The following is a 15,234-nucleotide window of genomic DNA, read 5'->3' on the forward strand; positions in this document are numbered from 1 at the left end:
CACTTACCCTCCCCGATTTCTCATTTTCCTTGTCTATAAAATAGAGAAAATAATGCCTATTTTGCAGGATTGCAAAGATTATAAATAATATAAATGAGGCATCCAGCCGAGAGCCAGGCACATTTTGGATGCTGTGTAAAGGGTAACTTCTATCATCATTGAAAGACAGTGTGCTTGAGTTGTACTGTTGGTGGTAAGGATGGCATGGACTGAGTTCTATTTCTAATTTATCTCCTTGGCCAATTTGAGAACAATCGTGGGCACATTTCTGAATCTACTAGCTGGATTAGGAAAACTGGGCATTATAGTGGATGGACTTTTTCCCACTGTGTGAGGTAACTGATGCATCCAGAGGTGGGAAACACACCCAGGGCCTCGTAAAACAGCACCATTTGCTAAACAACAGAGTAGACTGTAATTTCTACAAAAAGAGTTGTAAGTCACCTATTTGGAAAATAATGTTTAAAAATCTGGTAGGTGTATGCACTTTATATTTTCTTTCTTTTCGTTTTCTTTTTCTGCATATTCTAAATGTTCTGTAGTCAACAAATATCATCCTTTAGGGCTTCCCTGGTGACTCAGTGGTAAAGAATCCGCCTGCCAATGTAGGAGACACGCATTCAATCCCTGGGTCAGAAAGATGCCTTGGAGAAGGAAATGGCAACACACTCCAGTATTCTTGCCTGGGAAATCGCCATGGACAGAGGAGCCTGGGGGCCTACAGTCCATGTGGTCACAAAGAGTCAGACAGGACTAAGTGACTAATACAAAAACAATCACTGTTTTACAATTAAACCAACATTAAAACAGTGAAAATTATTTTTTTTAAATAAACTCTTCCTCCTAGCCATATACAGTTGAGTTTCTTAGTGAACATGGATAACCATTATGACTATGGTACACCGAATGCTCTCAGAGAAGACACCATGCTGTTAGATAATTTTATTAAACCCTATTTCCTCCCACAAGGGACACACTATTTTCATAGATCAGGAACCTCTAGGGCATCAAGATTTAATACCTAGGTCACAAAGTTAGCAAGTGGGAGAGTCAGACAGGCTGCTTACAGAGCCACTCTTTGTAACCCTCAAGCTACACGCCCACCTCACTCAAATAGCAACTCTCTCTCTCCTTGCCTTCATGCTTATTCTTCTTGTTATTTATTAATTTTGCATGTCAGACTTATATGGTTGTTATTTTAAAATTTCGGACAAGTATTAGTAGGAAAACTATCCCTGAAGCCCTGTAACTCCATCTCTGCCCCAATCCCTCCTGCTCAGCTCGGAAGAGGTCACTGTCAATGTTGCAATGAGTCCTGATTGCTTTCTATGCATGAACGTGTGTGTGTTGTGTGTGTTTCATGTATGTGCCTGTGCATGCGTATGTGTGTGCACAGTTCTATAACTTGCTTTTTGCAGCTAACCATGTACCACCAGGATTTTTGCCATCATTTCATAGAGTGCACTCTTCATTTCCCACCACTGCATAACAAGACTCATGTGGGTACACCAAGTTCTCCTTACTAATGGACTCCATGCTATCTTGGGCTTCCCTGGTAGCTCAGACAGTAAAGAATCTGCCTGCAATGCAGGAGACCCAGATTCAATACCTGGGTAGGGAAGATCCCTGGAGAAGGAAGTGGCAACCCACTCCAGTATTCTTTTTTTTTTTTTTAATCTTAATAAAGTTTTTTTTTCATTTATTTTTATTAGTTGGAGGCTAATTACTTTACAATATTGTAGTGGTTTTTGCCATACATTGACATGAATCAGCCATGGATTTACATGTATTCCCCACCCCGATTCCCCCTCCCACCTCTCTCTCTACCCGATCCCTCTGGGTCTTCCCAGTGCACCAGGCCGGAGCACTTGTCTCATGCATCCCACCTGGGCTGGTGATCTGTTTCACCATAGATAATATACATGTTTCGATGCTGTTCTCTCGAAAGGTCCCACCCTCGCCTTCTCCCACTCCAGTATTCTTGCCTGGAGAATTCTATGGACAGCTGAGCCTGGTGGGCTACAATCCATGGGGTCACAAAAAGTCAGACACGACTGAGTGACTAACACTTTCACTATCACACTTTCCCTGCTATCTGTAGTTTCTCTTTATTGTAAAATAAGTGACAAGAAAATATTAAACACATATATTTGTGTGTCTCTGAGAATCCCAAAGGGATGGATGCACTGTTGAAGAGGAGCTAGTGCATCAGATGTATGTACACACATGCAAATGTACACACCAATGTATATACATATATGTTTAAGGAGAATCTGTCATATTACCTTAGAAAGAAGCAGTGATCACTTTCCTTAAACTTGCTAACACTAGTATGCAAATCTGTTTAATCTTGTCAACCTGATATATAATTTGCAGCTGTTAACTGCAACTCTTTGGGTCTAGTGCAGGTGGGCACCTTTTCTATATTTATTGAACAAGTCTACTTACTATTGGCACAGTGGTAAAGAATCCACCTGTCAATGGAGGAGAAACAAGAGATGCATGTTTGATCCCTGGTCTGGGAAGATCCCCTAGAGAAGGAAATGGCAACCCCCTCCAGTATTATTGCCTGGAAAATTCCATGGACAGAGGAGTCTGGCAGGCTGCAGTCCATGGGGCTGGAAACAGTTGGACTTACTGAGTGAGCACATATGCAAATATTTACTATCTACTTGCTTGTATTCTTTCTCCATTTTTATTTTGGGTGATTTTTTTTCTTATTGGTGTGGAATTCTTTTATATATCATTAATATTAACCCCTTTGCAGTAACATATTTTGTAAGAATTTTCTTTTACTTCCCCTGTAGCTGACTGTTACTTTCTTTTAGCTTTGTTTATCATATCTTTCATTGCACAGAAGGATTTTAATTTGTATGTTGTCAGATGCATCAGACCTTTTCTTTACAGTTATTGCAATTTATGTCTGAAGATATATTCTTTATTCTTTCAAATCAAGATGACAAGAGATAATAAGATTCCAGAGCAAATGTTTCTAAAACTAGGCTCTACTGGGACACCCTTGTCCTATAAGATGGTGTTAGGTATTCTGTGGGAGGGAAAGGATTTGCAATCAAACAATCAGGGGAAAGTTTGGTTTAAGCGAAGATAAGCCAGTAAGGTGCATTTTTTTAGTTTTGACACTTTTTTTTTTTTTGCAGAACTTCTCTGAATTTTAATATGTTAAGTTGCACTATGACATTCCTCCAGGCAATTATCATATACAGTGCCTTCCAGTCTAGTTGGTCAGACCATCTGTATCAGGAAACATCAAGATACAGCAAAAGCAGATGCCTGCAGGGCTGGGCAAGCAGCAGACAGAAGTGAAATAAGAAGAGCGGAGGCCAGTGGGAAGTGATCAGGTGTGTGGAACCTACACTCTAAAGAATGAGGCATTCTTGCTCACTTGTTTTAACACTGCTAGCCAAACCAAACACACCTGCGGGCTGCACTTCTCCCATGAACTGCCCCTTACAATCTCCTCATCCTAAAGAGACGCCACATGCTGAGGCACATGCCCTGATGAAGGCTGGTCTAAGCATTCAAACAAACTGTTCCTTCCTTTCCTCTTAGGCTGAGAAACACAGAACATAGTTCCTTCCTTTACTCGAGGCCCGCAGGGACCTGAGGTGGGGGATTCCCAGTGCTCCGCCCAGCTCCTGCAAGCACCTAGGGCCATCTCCTCACTCCCCAAGCCTCAGCATTTTCATGTGGGACAAATGAGAGAAGGGAATGATGGCAAATAAAGCATACCTGGCACCTACTGTAAAGCCCAGCACATAGCAGGCCTCCAAAAGTGTGTGTGCTGTAACTCCCCCTCCTCACTTCTCTGCCACCATCCAGCTCACTGCCCAGTACTTGGACAAAGAATATTGTGGGCCCATCGATTAAGAACATAATTAAGACCAAAGTGAGGGAACAAAAACACAAATGAAATCCTCAGCAAGTCAGGGAAAACCAGGACTCCGGTGTCTGCAGCAAGTTGCTGGCCTTCAAGCGCTGCAGGTCATTCCAGGGCTTTGGCGTGATTTTGCAGAGCAGCAGGCACCAGGCATGTGTATGCACACTCATGCTTCGGTGCTTTAGCTGTGAGTGAGGAGGAACTGGACGGGGACGAGGGTTACTTCAGAAGGAGCCCATCTTCCCAGCCTCCCAGCCCTGGGCTAGTGATAAAGTAAAACAAACTGAGTGCTTCACATCCTGAGACTCCAAGGGTATTACCAACTTGGCTGCGGAGTATTAAACTTCCATCTGACCCAGGCGGCCTCACAGAGAAGTGGCGGGCCTGTGGTTTTCTTTCCCAAAGGGGATGGAAGTTTGCCAAGGCTGCTGTCCTAGTCCTTGGGGGCCTGCCTACAGCCCTCGCCCTCACACAGCCCCAACACACCTGAGCGTGTGACAGCAGGTGAGCTCAGCAGGCGCCACCACCGAGCACCCCCGGGAGGCAGAGGAGCTCAGCACGAGTCCCGCCGGGTCTCCATCTGCTGCAAGTCTCTAAGGCCTGGGAACGAGAAACAGCCTGGCTTTCTAGACCCCTTGGCCTCCTGGGACCCATGTTGCTCCTGTGTTGTTAATATTTTTCCTCTCGTAAATAGTACTACCACACATAAACCACTACTGTTGTATTATTGCTTTCATCTCACAGTGAAAAAACATGAAAGTGTTAGTCACTCAGTCATGTCTGACTCTCGGCAACCCCATGGAGTGTAGCCCACCAGGCTCCTCTGTCCTTGGAATTCTCCAGGTAAGAATACTGGAGTGAGTAGCCATTCTCTTCTCCAGGGGATCTTCCCGACCCAGAGACCGAACTCAGATCTCCCACATTGCAGGCGGATTCTTTGCTGTTTGATCCACCAGAGAAGCCCTATCCCACAGTATATATCCCTATATCATATATAATATTTAAGAAAAACATAGCAGAGGTGTTCTTACGCATATATGTGTGCATATACATGTATATGAATATATATTTGGATTAATATATATTAATCCAAGTAGCAAACCATTAGTGGAAACTTTATCCATGCATGATCTCACTTCATTTTTACTGCTACTCTAGGAATAAATACTGTCATTCTGCTAGAGAGGTAAAATAACTTGCCAGAATACACACAGCTAATAAGCCACAGCCTGATAGCTCAGTTGGTAAAGAATTTGCCCGCAGTGCAGGAGACACTGGTTAGATTCCTGGGTCGGCAAGATCCACTGGAGAAGGGAAAGGCTACCGACTCCAGTATCCTGGCCTGGAGAAATCCACGGACTGCATAGGCCATGGAGTCGCAAAGAGTCGGACACAACTGAGTGACTTGCACTTTCAAAAAGCCACACAGCAAAGATACATACTCAATTCTTCCCAACTGGCTTCTGGCCAGTATGCTCTGCTACTGCCTACTCTGCTTTAGGAAAATTTCCATCTTGGCAAGTGGGGAAGTTCTAATAGAGGAGACAAAGCTGAACTCAGGGAGGAAGTAGATGGAGAAAAGTCTCCCCATTAAGAGGAAAACTTTTTAAAATGCATGTTTATTTTGGCTGCGCCGCATCCTCACTGCCACCAGGGCTTTTCTCTACTTGCAGTGAGTCGGGGGCAGCGACTCCTGTTTGGACTTCTCCCTGTGGTGGCTTCTCTCATTGGAAGCTGAGCACGGGCTCTAGGGCCTGAGGGCTTCGGTAGTTGAGGCCCCAGGCTCTCAATAGTTGAGCCACGTGGGCTTAGCTGCTCTGAGGCATGGGGGATCTTCTCCGATTAGGGATCGAACCCGAGTCTCCTGCATTGGTAGGTGGATTCTTTACCACCAAGTCATCAGGGAAGCCCTATGAGGATGGCTTTTGAAAGAAGATACCGTTTTTCTGATATGCCTCAAGAGTCCTTCTCACCACATACATGGGGGTTACAAGAAAGGCCAAGAAAATGAAAACATTTTCCAGATCAGTAATTAGTTCATAATGTGGCTCCAAGTGAATCTCCCAGATGAACATCAGTTCCAAGTACCTCTGCCAGAAGCCAGGTACAGTGCTCAAGAAGAGAGCCCGACCCGAATCAAACAGTAGTGATTTTACTGTCCCAAGAGGAGTCACAGAACACTTGTGATGATTTCTATCCAGAAGGACTACCGCAGAGCTGATAATCCTCGGCTGCAAGTGCATAGCAAATGTTTAAGAATAACAAGAAAAATCAAAACCACACAGCTGCACTCCCTCAAACTCAAAGGGAATTTATCTTCTGTTTCTAGACTCCTCATCTATCATCCTCTCTCTCCCCTACCCCCTCTGTCTTTCTCTTTCTATCTCTCTTGGTCTGTCTCTCTTTGCCCCGCTCTGCTTCACAGAGTAAGATTGCACAGGACTGGTGCCAGGAGACAGACTTCTAGTGCAAAAGAATATATCTTGCAATGATGCAAAGTTATACTAGAACACTAGGTGTCTTCCTCATTCAAGAACTCTGACAATATTCCCATCCCACCAATTTACAATCCTTTTATTTTAGTCAAATGATGGACAGTCAAGGTCCCTGGAAACTGGACAGGCACTGTCACACAGATTCACCATAGCTGACCAGAAGAAGCCGTCTTCTTAGAGATGCTGAGCTGTCCCTGAGGAAAATACATCTGCTTTCCCCAGACACTCAACCCTGTCACTGGTCTTTCAGATGGACTTCACCAGAGCTGGTAATCCTGGGAATTATCATCAAGGCAAGGGAAGAGGGACCAACAGGTTCTGGGGACACACGTCTCCAAGCTTTCTGTAACCCAGAGCTGTGCTGGCCCCTGAAGCTTAGCAGGAAGCAGGAGAGCTCAGTGTTTAAAAGGGCTGGCTGAAGAGGCCAAGTTCAGATCCAATGGGTCACTTTTATCTGCCTGTCCTTGGGGAAATTCACTCTCTATGCTCCAGTCTCTTCATCAGGAGACTGAGGGGAATAAAGTCACCTACTTTATAAGATTGATGTGACGACCAAATGAAAAATGTGAACCATCAGTGTGACTCCAGCAGCCCCTTTGGAACAAAATTCCACCTACCCTCCATAAACCCCACATTCTCAAACACCACCTCTAAGTATGCAGCAGATGGTGGAAATGGGACAGCATTCCAATCATTAACAAGTTGAGGGGAAACTCCAGCTCTTGCTATTACACATGAGTCTCACTTCTCCCACCGTGGGCTCAGCATGCAGCCTGCAGGCCACATCCCAAGAATGAACCACATTCTTCCCTTGCTTCAGCCTTTTGGATATTTTACAAAAGTTAACAATGAAAAGGGAGGAAAGAAAGAGGCCTCGTTAATTAGCTCGAATTTGTGACTACAGACCAGACATCTGCCCATCTGTACTGCTGTTTAGGAGCTTATTGCTTAACCACGTAGCATTTTGCCAAAAGATTCAATTCTTTAATGAAGCCTTACTCTGCTTGGTGATTAGGAACTCAAGCTCTGGACTATACAGCCTAGATTCAAGTAACCTGCTACTTCTTAACTGTGATTAAGTTACTCAATCTCCCTAAACCTCCATTTCCTCATCTGTAAAGTAGAGATAAGAAGAGTATTTGCCTAATAAGGTGTTTGTTATTTTAAAAAAATCAAATGAGCTAACTATATATAAAGCTTTTAGCTCAATGTGTCGCACGTAACAAATGCTAAAACATAAAAGAGTGGAAGCTAGTTCTTTCACTGTTCCAGCTGAAAGGCGTATAAGTGGCAGTCACTGTTTCAGGTTCTGGAGACAAAAGGCAGAGGCCTCTGCTTCCTGGATGCTCCAGTGGCTATATTAGCATCTGTGACAATCAGAGTGGCCAAGGGAGCAGACTCTGTAATTGAGTTGCTTATGTATTTCCACTCATACCATCAAATTGGAGAACGATAAAGAACCACAATCTAAAGGACAATGGAGGATCTGCACAACGTCACCAAATGGCCATGACTCACATTTGAGCTGCATCCAGTTCACAAGTGTCAGATGTTGACCATCCCACCCTGCCACCAGCTTTATCAACAACGTTCACAGGGCTGGCACACACGGGGACTCCTGAGCATACCACCCATTCCAGAAAGCCCCGACCATACCCATGCTTTGTGGATTAGAGAATACTAACCTTGGCGTTAGAAGACCTGGGTGGATTGAAATTCTAGCTCTACCACCATGAATAGGTACACTTTAGGATGAATTATTTAACCTTATGAGCCTCTGTGGACAATGAAGACAACGATTCCCTGCAGACCTCTGGCAGGACTGAAAACACTGCATGTTAAAGCTTGGTTCATGCCTGATACACAATAGATACTCAATCGATACTCAATCAGTGAAAGATGCTTTTAATGCTCTTTCTACCCTCTTTGGATAGCTGGCTTTAAATTCTCCAGTTTCATGTGAGATACTGACATGCATCTCTGAACAATAAGGAAAACCACAGAAAGCAATTCACAAAAGCCAGATGAGCCTCAGACATGAGAAATAACTAGCTTGGGTCCGAGAATTCACATGGGCAAAGCTGAGACTGAACGTGATGGACCTAACTCTGAACTCAGGCAGGCATGAATTAGGGCTTCCACCTAAGCCACTACCCAGCTGGAAGTGTAAGGTTTGAATGGGAAAGTCAATCATTGGCATTCTCCACGCTCTCTCCCAAAGCTTATGACAGACATTACTAGTAGAGTACAGCACTCTTTCCTACTCTACCCCAGGCAGGCTCAGAATCAAGACTCCAGTCATGCTGTCCTATTTCACTGGTGAAACTCTGCCTTCCTTTTTTATTTTTTATAGAGTCAGTTCTTGAAAGCTTATCCGCCTTGAAATTTATATCTGTTTCTTGATCTAACAGAATAACTGGATGTCCTAAAACTGCTTGACTTCATGTGACAAGGTTAGAAACACAAATACTCCCTTCCATATTCCACTCTGTTGAAAATGCCCTCAAGGCTCCTGCTTTATGATGAAGTAAAGGAGGAAGAGATATACATGACTAAAAATTATTTAAACTGAACTATGTAACAGGCTTTACCCACCATGCTTTACATGCATTACTTTAATCCTCTCAATAATCCTCTAAATTAGACAGACATTAGGCTTCCCATTTTATAAAAGGATAATTGAAGCCCAGGATACTGGAATCATTTGCCCAGTGCTACGTGCCCAGGCGCGGATGCCCCATTTCCCACTCAGATCTCTTGACATCCAAAGCTCATTCTCCTGTAGTGAATATCAAAGTCTGCAGAAGACCCCTTGTGTGAGGTTTGCTGACATCATATGGCCTTGAACCCTCTCTCCTCATGCCCTAAAAGAGCATTTGGTTCTTTCAGATGGTATTGCTCTTTCATACTTGAATATGACTTTATATTCTTCTTTGATAACCTTTCAACAACCATAGGAATAGATAGAAAACATCATTGATTTCATCCTAGAAGCTAAATCTGGCCCTTAGAGTAAATTTTTAAAAAGGCAAAGTCCCTTTTCATGGCTCTTGGGGTGGAAATCTATGAGGAGAAATCAGCATAACCTGGCCCAGATCCCAGGGAAAACAGGCCATTTTCTAACACAGCTACCCAGACAATCAAAACCTGGGTAAAAAGACTCATGCCAAAGCCATAATAATCCTATTAGCTCTCTGCATTTGCATAGTATTTTATAATTGGCTCTTTTGCAAACAATGGTTATCTGATCTTCACCCAGACACTAAAGTTTTATAGATGAGGAAACAGAGACCTTGAGAGGTTAAATCCAGCATTAAATCAGACAGCTTGATCAAAAGGAAATATTTTGTTGACCCAGGTCCTCTCAGAACCAGACATTCTCACTGGCTCATCTTTCAGCTTCCTTTTCCTTCCTTTTCCTGCCTTTGCCTTCCCTTTAATCATTCCCCCCAAATGCAGGTCACTCATCACAGGGAAATAGGTGCTGAAGTTGGAAACGATAGCTCTGGGACGACACACTCCCCTGTTTTTCTCAAGGTCACGTAGTCCCTCTCTGGGCACCTCTACCTCTCTGGGGCATCGACTCCTTTCTCCTCCCTGCCAAACAGCTCCTCTGTTTGCCCCTCACACTTCAGCTTCCCTGGAGCCTATTTCAGACTTGATGCGATGTAAGAGCCTCTACAGACCCCATGGACTGTAGCCGCCAGGCTCCTCCCTCCATGGGATTTCCCAGGCAAGAATACTGGAGCGGATTGCCATTTCCTACTCCAAGGGATCTTCTCAACCCAAGGACAGAACCAGCATCTCTCATGTCTCCTGCATTGGCAGATGGGTTCTTTACCATTAACACCACCTGGGAAGCCCCATATCCCCAGTAGGTACTAAATGTGTAGTGTACAGAACAGTATAATGTAGCAGCTCAGAACATGGTCCTTAGAGCCAGGCAGGAAGAGATCTGAATCCTAGTTACACCCCTTAGCAGACAGGAGCCTTCAATTTCCACATATACGAAACAGAGATCTTAACACCTCTTCTGAGGATTATTCATTTCACAGATATTTATCAAGTATCAACTATATACTAGGACTGTTCTATATGCTGAGGATACAATGATGAACAAGACAAAGCTCCCCTACACACACACACACACACACACACACACACACACACACACACACACACACACACACACACACTCTCATTCACACACAGACATTACCAACATTCGTTAAATCAAAGGAAGCCATTACATTAGCAGAGTGATTCCCAAACTTTGAAAATCAAATGAGGAGATGTTTAAACTCCCTTTTCCCTGGTCACACTCCATACCAATTCCATTAGAATGTATGTTGGTGGCAATTAGTCATCAGAGTGTATTCAAGATCCTCATGTGATTTCACTGTGCAAAGTTTGGAACCCATCACGTTAGCAACAGACACTCCAAGACTTCTGCTTTTGCATCCTCACCTGCGTTCTAGCTAAACACCAGCACCTCATTCATTCTAACCAGAGGCTGGGCAATGCCAGGCATAGCTAGCTAGTGGGCATTTAAGTTCACAATTAAAAAGATATCTTATCAAAAGAACGGGACGTCGTGTGCATTGACTCATTGGTTTAGATCAACTGCGCTTGAGTTTTCTTCTTCACAATTCATGAGGCACTTGTGAATTAGTGCCGTGATAGTTATGAAGGTCAACCTGAAACAGCCTCTTCACTCAGTCTCTTGGTTGCTAAACTCTTTCTCAAACGTAGGTTTCTCAAGGATTTACAGAGTTTGTAGATATGCGTCATGAACCACTAAATCAGAGGTCCCATTCTCTCCAAAATATCTCTTGTTTATTGAGGAGACTCTCAACCCCAAAGGGGATCTGAGTTTACAGTGTTGAGATTAAAAAGTGGACAGTTTCAGAGACTGACACCTTAACTATTCTCACCACTAAAAATGGATCAGGTTTGACCTATCTCCTTCCAGGGAGCAAAAGTTTCAGAGTTATTTAAGAAGAAGCACTGCTACTTTAATGGGAAACAAACTGTCCCAAGGAGCCCTTGGGGTTCATGATCCTTGTACCACATGGCCAGTCCAGGCCTTCAATTAACACAGGGCTGTGCCCATTCAAGCAAAAGTAGGCATTATCTCACCGTGCTGTTTTCTATCAGATGACCAAGGGAAAAGACAGATTTTTTTTCTTTTGTAGTGTAAACCAACCTGCAAAAGGATGGTTGTTTTATATTGACTTTTCATCAAGTTGTTGATGGATTCAAAGAGCCGTCTCATGGATTCTTCAAACTCCATCTGCTCCTTGCCTTCGTAAAGCCTGAAAGAAGACACATCTGAATCATTTCTCAAACCAATAAGCAATACCTTTGAAAGAATGTGCCAACTACAAACTTGATTTGAAACTGAGAAAGGGGTGGAGATCTGGACTTACGGGGCGGGAGCTGGTTCAGCAGTGGCTGCTTGCATGATCCTCTCAGGGGGAACCCAGGTCCACAAACACAACAGGTACCATTCAACTAACTTGACATAATAAATCATCCCCCTCCTGCCTTTTATTTAAACCCTGAAGAATCTCAAAGGAATGAAACTCGTCCAAGCTGAAGGGACATTAATAATTTCATCCTTCTTGAAGAATCAGAGGGAGATTTGTCATCAGGTTTTCAAAGCATTTTGGAAGCATCAAGGAGAAATATTTTCAAACATGCTGCCCTTCCCCTTAGCCACTGCCCACTTGTGGGACGAACACGGTCATATCTCCTGTATGTCAGGGGATATCATTCTCCCTGCCCTCTCATTTCAGGGGTGTACTGAGGACCTAATTTAAAACTTTTGTTCCTCTGATTATAAAGTTCCTACATTGATATTGTTTTTAAAAAAATGCATTACTTATGAAGTGAGATTCTTCATCAACCCTACTGTAAAATTAGTAATTACTAAGGATGGATCCTATCCCTGAATCAGGAAGATCCCCTGGAGAAGGAAATGGTAATCCACTCCAGCACTGTTGCCTGGAGAATTCCATGGACAAAAGAGCCAGGCGGACTAGAATCCATAGGCTGGCAAAGACTCAGACGTAACTTAAGCGACTGAGCATGAACACAAAGGCCGGATACCCTTGCAGAGATTCTCAAAGTCTGTCTGATGTACACAGGTGACTTTTTATAGAAACAATCCCCTGGTGTAAAATCAGTCCTTAGGCCCGCGGGTCTCAGCACCCTTGTGGCCCAACCTTGGCATGTTGTTCAGCCTAAGGCCTCTCCACACAAGCCTTTATCACCAACTGGTGAAAAATCTGCAGCCGAGTCTGTGGCATGCTGGGCCAGACACAGAGCAGGGCGCGCCTGTCCCCCACTCAGATAAAGAGGTGTCCTGTCACAGCCCTCCACAGCCCAGCCCGGGGCTGCCCGCTGCCCGGGAGGCGCTCTGCTCACATACGCCCGGCACACACTGCAGGGCTTTGTCCCCTCCCGCAGTCACAGGCCGGGCAGCGCCGCCGCCACTTCGCTCTGTCTCTGCTCCATGCTCGCCCAGCCTCTCACCTGCTTTTCTTCAAGCTCCTGTTCTATTTCCTTTCTCGTCTCAAAGTGGGGTGTGTGTGTTTTTCTTCTTCTGGGTATCATTCGCTCTCTCTGTCAGTCTGTATGTTTATCTGCTTTGCTCTCTCTCCTCTCCGACTTCATCGCTCTTTTTAGTCACTCTCTCTGTCTCCTTCTCTTTTTCCCTAAGTAGCCCCTTCCTAAAGCCTCCTGAAGTAAGAAGCTTAAGGGGAAGCCAGAATGCTTCAGTCCAGTACAGGGATCCAGAAATTGCTGCTAACTTTCTAGGTGTCTAGTTCAAGGTCATAGCGGCAAGGCTGTGAGAGAAATCGGGAGTTCTAAGGCTTCCCTCCTTCGTGCTCCCTCACCCCTCCCCTTCCTCCTTCTTCTCCTCTTCCCTTTTCCCCTCTACTACACCTCTCGGTCCTGAATCACAGAGGCTCTGTCATAGAGAATATGCTTTGCAGTCGGTCAGCCTGTGTTCCAATCTCTAATCTTCCCAGGACTAACTGAAGCCCTTATTAATAACAGCAAACATAACAGAGCATCACTCTGCCTCCAGGCACTGTCTGGGTTACTAAATCACACACCTTCATCCCACACTATGGTAAGGGACCCATCCTTATCCCCACTTTACAGATCAATGACTTCAGCAACATGCGCAAGGGCTCCATACCAGAAGTGCTGGAGCCAGAATTCAGACCTGGCCATCGGCTCCTGGGCCTGGCCACTCCATCACTTTGTCCACCACTGGACGGGATGCCTCACCACCGGTCTTAATTCCTGTAAGCCAGTTTCTCACCTACGGACGCAGGTTGTACCAGGACTGCGTCCAAGTGCTGTGAGGAGACCAGCTCACACATGAGACCTGCTGGGCACGTGCTGGGTCCCGGTTAAGTGTCAGCTGCTGTTAGTTGTTTGAAGAGGAGTATTGTACAAATAAAGACAAGAACTCTCAACAGACTGAACGCTGCCCAAATCCCATCAAAGTGGGAAAGATGAGACGGGGTTTGGCAGGAAGGAAGGAACTGTGTGCGCACTAAGTCGCTTCAGTCATTTCAAACTCTTGGTGGCCACATGGGCCATTACCCACCAGGCTCCTTTGTCCATGGGATTCTCCAGGCAAGAATACTGGAGTGGGTTGCCATGCCCTCCTGCAGGGGATCTTCCTGACCCAGGGATAGAACCCAGGTCTCTTACATCGCCTGCACTGACAGACAGGTTCTCTACTACTAGCACCACCTGAGAAGCCTGGCAGGAAGGAAGGCAGGGTCCTAACTCGCAGCGGGGGTACTTTCCTTATGAGATGGTACTATGAGATCTTCTTTGTGCCTAAAGCTAAGCTAACGGATGGTCCTTCCCCCAAGGCTTTTGCCTTGAAACCCCTTACTCTTTCCTCTAACCACAGCTGCCTGAAAACATTTAATAAATGACACTGTAATTTCTGTTACTGGTTTATGGTGGCTTCCTCCCACATTTAACACCCAGATGTGGCTGTCCGTGGTGAACATATCATTATTTACATCATTATCTACTATATATGGCCTCTCTGTGAGGCACACGTAATTGTATGCTTCTGGGTGCGTGTGTGTGCAGGGGACCCCACCAGGTCCTCTTCTTTGGACCATCTGTACTGCCCACAGCAATGGCCTCCAGCAGCTTCCTCCTGCTGGTGGACCCTGCCCGCCCCCACCCCCCTCCCACAATTGACTAGTCCATGACAGAACTCATCATTTTTAACAGAAAAACACAGAAATGGGCTGTGTTAGGAGTCATACCAGGCAGTGCTCAAGGGGGAAAGATCATGAACTCTCGCTGAAGAGATATTTCAGGGTACCCTGATTCCCGGCATCCCTGTGTCTAGTTATTTAACACATTTTGGATTTTATGAGGTGCACAAACTATTCTTCCAATAACTCCCTATTTTACTTAGATTAGCCCTGGTTGGGTTCACTGAAACTCTCTCCGGTCATAATTCTGCACGGTGAGAGAGGCATCTGCCTGCAGCTCCCTGGGGTTCTAAACCAGGAGCTGCTGGGGAGACCAGCGAGCACTGGGCCCACGCTTCCTACTGTGCAGACGACGAGACTGAGGGTCTGAGTGGGGCGCAGACTCAGCTTTGCCAGCATCTTGTAAATGGTACTGACTAAGGTGGGAAGGCAAACAGACTTTAGGTTGTAAGACCAAGTCAAGGCCTTCTACTCAGAGTTCAGCTTTGTGGAAACTTGAGTTTTGTTTCTACCAGCAGGACAGACGTGATCTGCTCAAGGTCACAGGCTGCACCAGTGGCAGGGCTAGACCAGAACT

The 15,234-nt window shown here is 45.1% G+C and overlaps 1 protein-coding gene across 1 annotated transcript in view; it reads right to left on the reverse strand.

The window, feature by feature from the left end:
* Positions 1 to 15,234, reverse strand: part of DOCK2 (dedicator of cytokinesis 2) — a 459,258-nt gene that overhangs the window by 338,734 nt on the left and 105,290 nt on the right. The window contains exon 23 of the mRNA XM_065905443.1: positions 11,600 to 11,708. Coding sequence (XP_065761515.1) covers positions 11,600 to 11,708 — 109 coding nt within the window. The remainder of the gene's footprint in view (positions 1 to 11,599; positions 11,709 to 15,234) is intronic.

The sequence above is a fragment of the Muntiacus reevesi genome, chromosome 14 (genome assembly GCF_963930625.1).
Source record: "Muntiacus reevesi chromosome 14, mMunRee1.1, whole genome shotgun sequence".
Taxonomy (NCBI): Eukaryota; Metazoa; Chordata; class Mammalia; order Artiodactyla; family Cervidae; genus Muntiacus; species Muntiacus reevesi.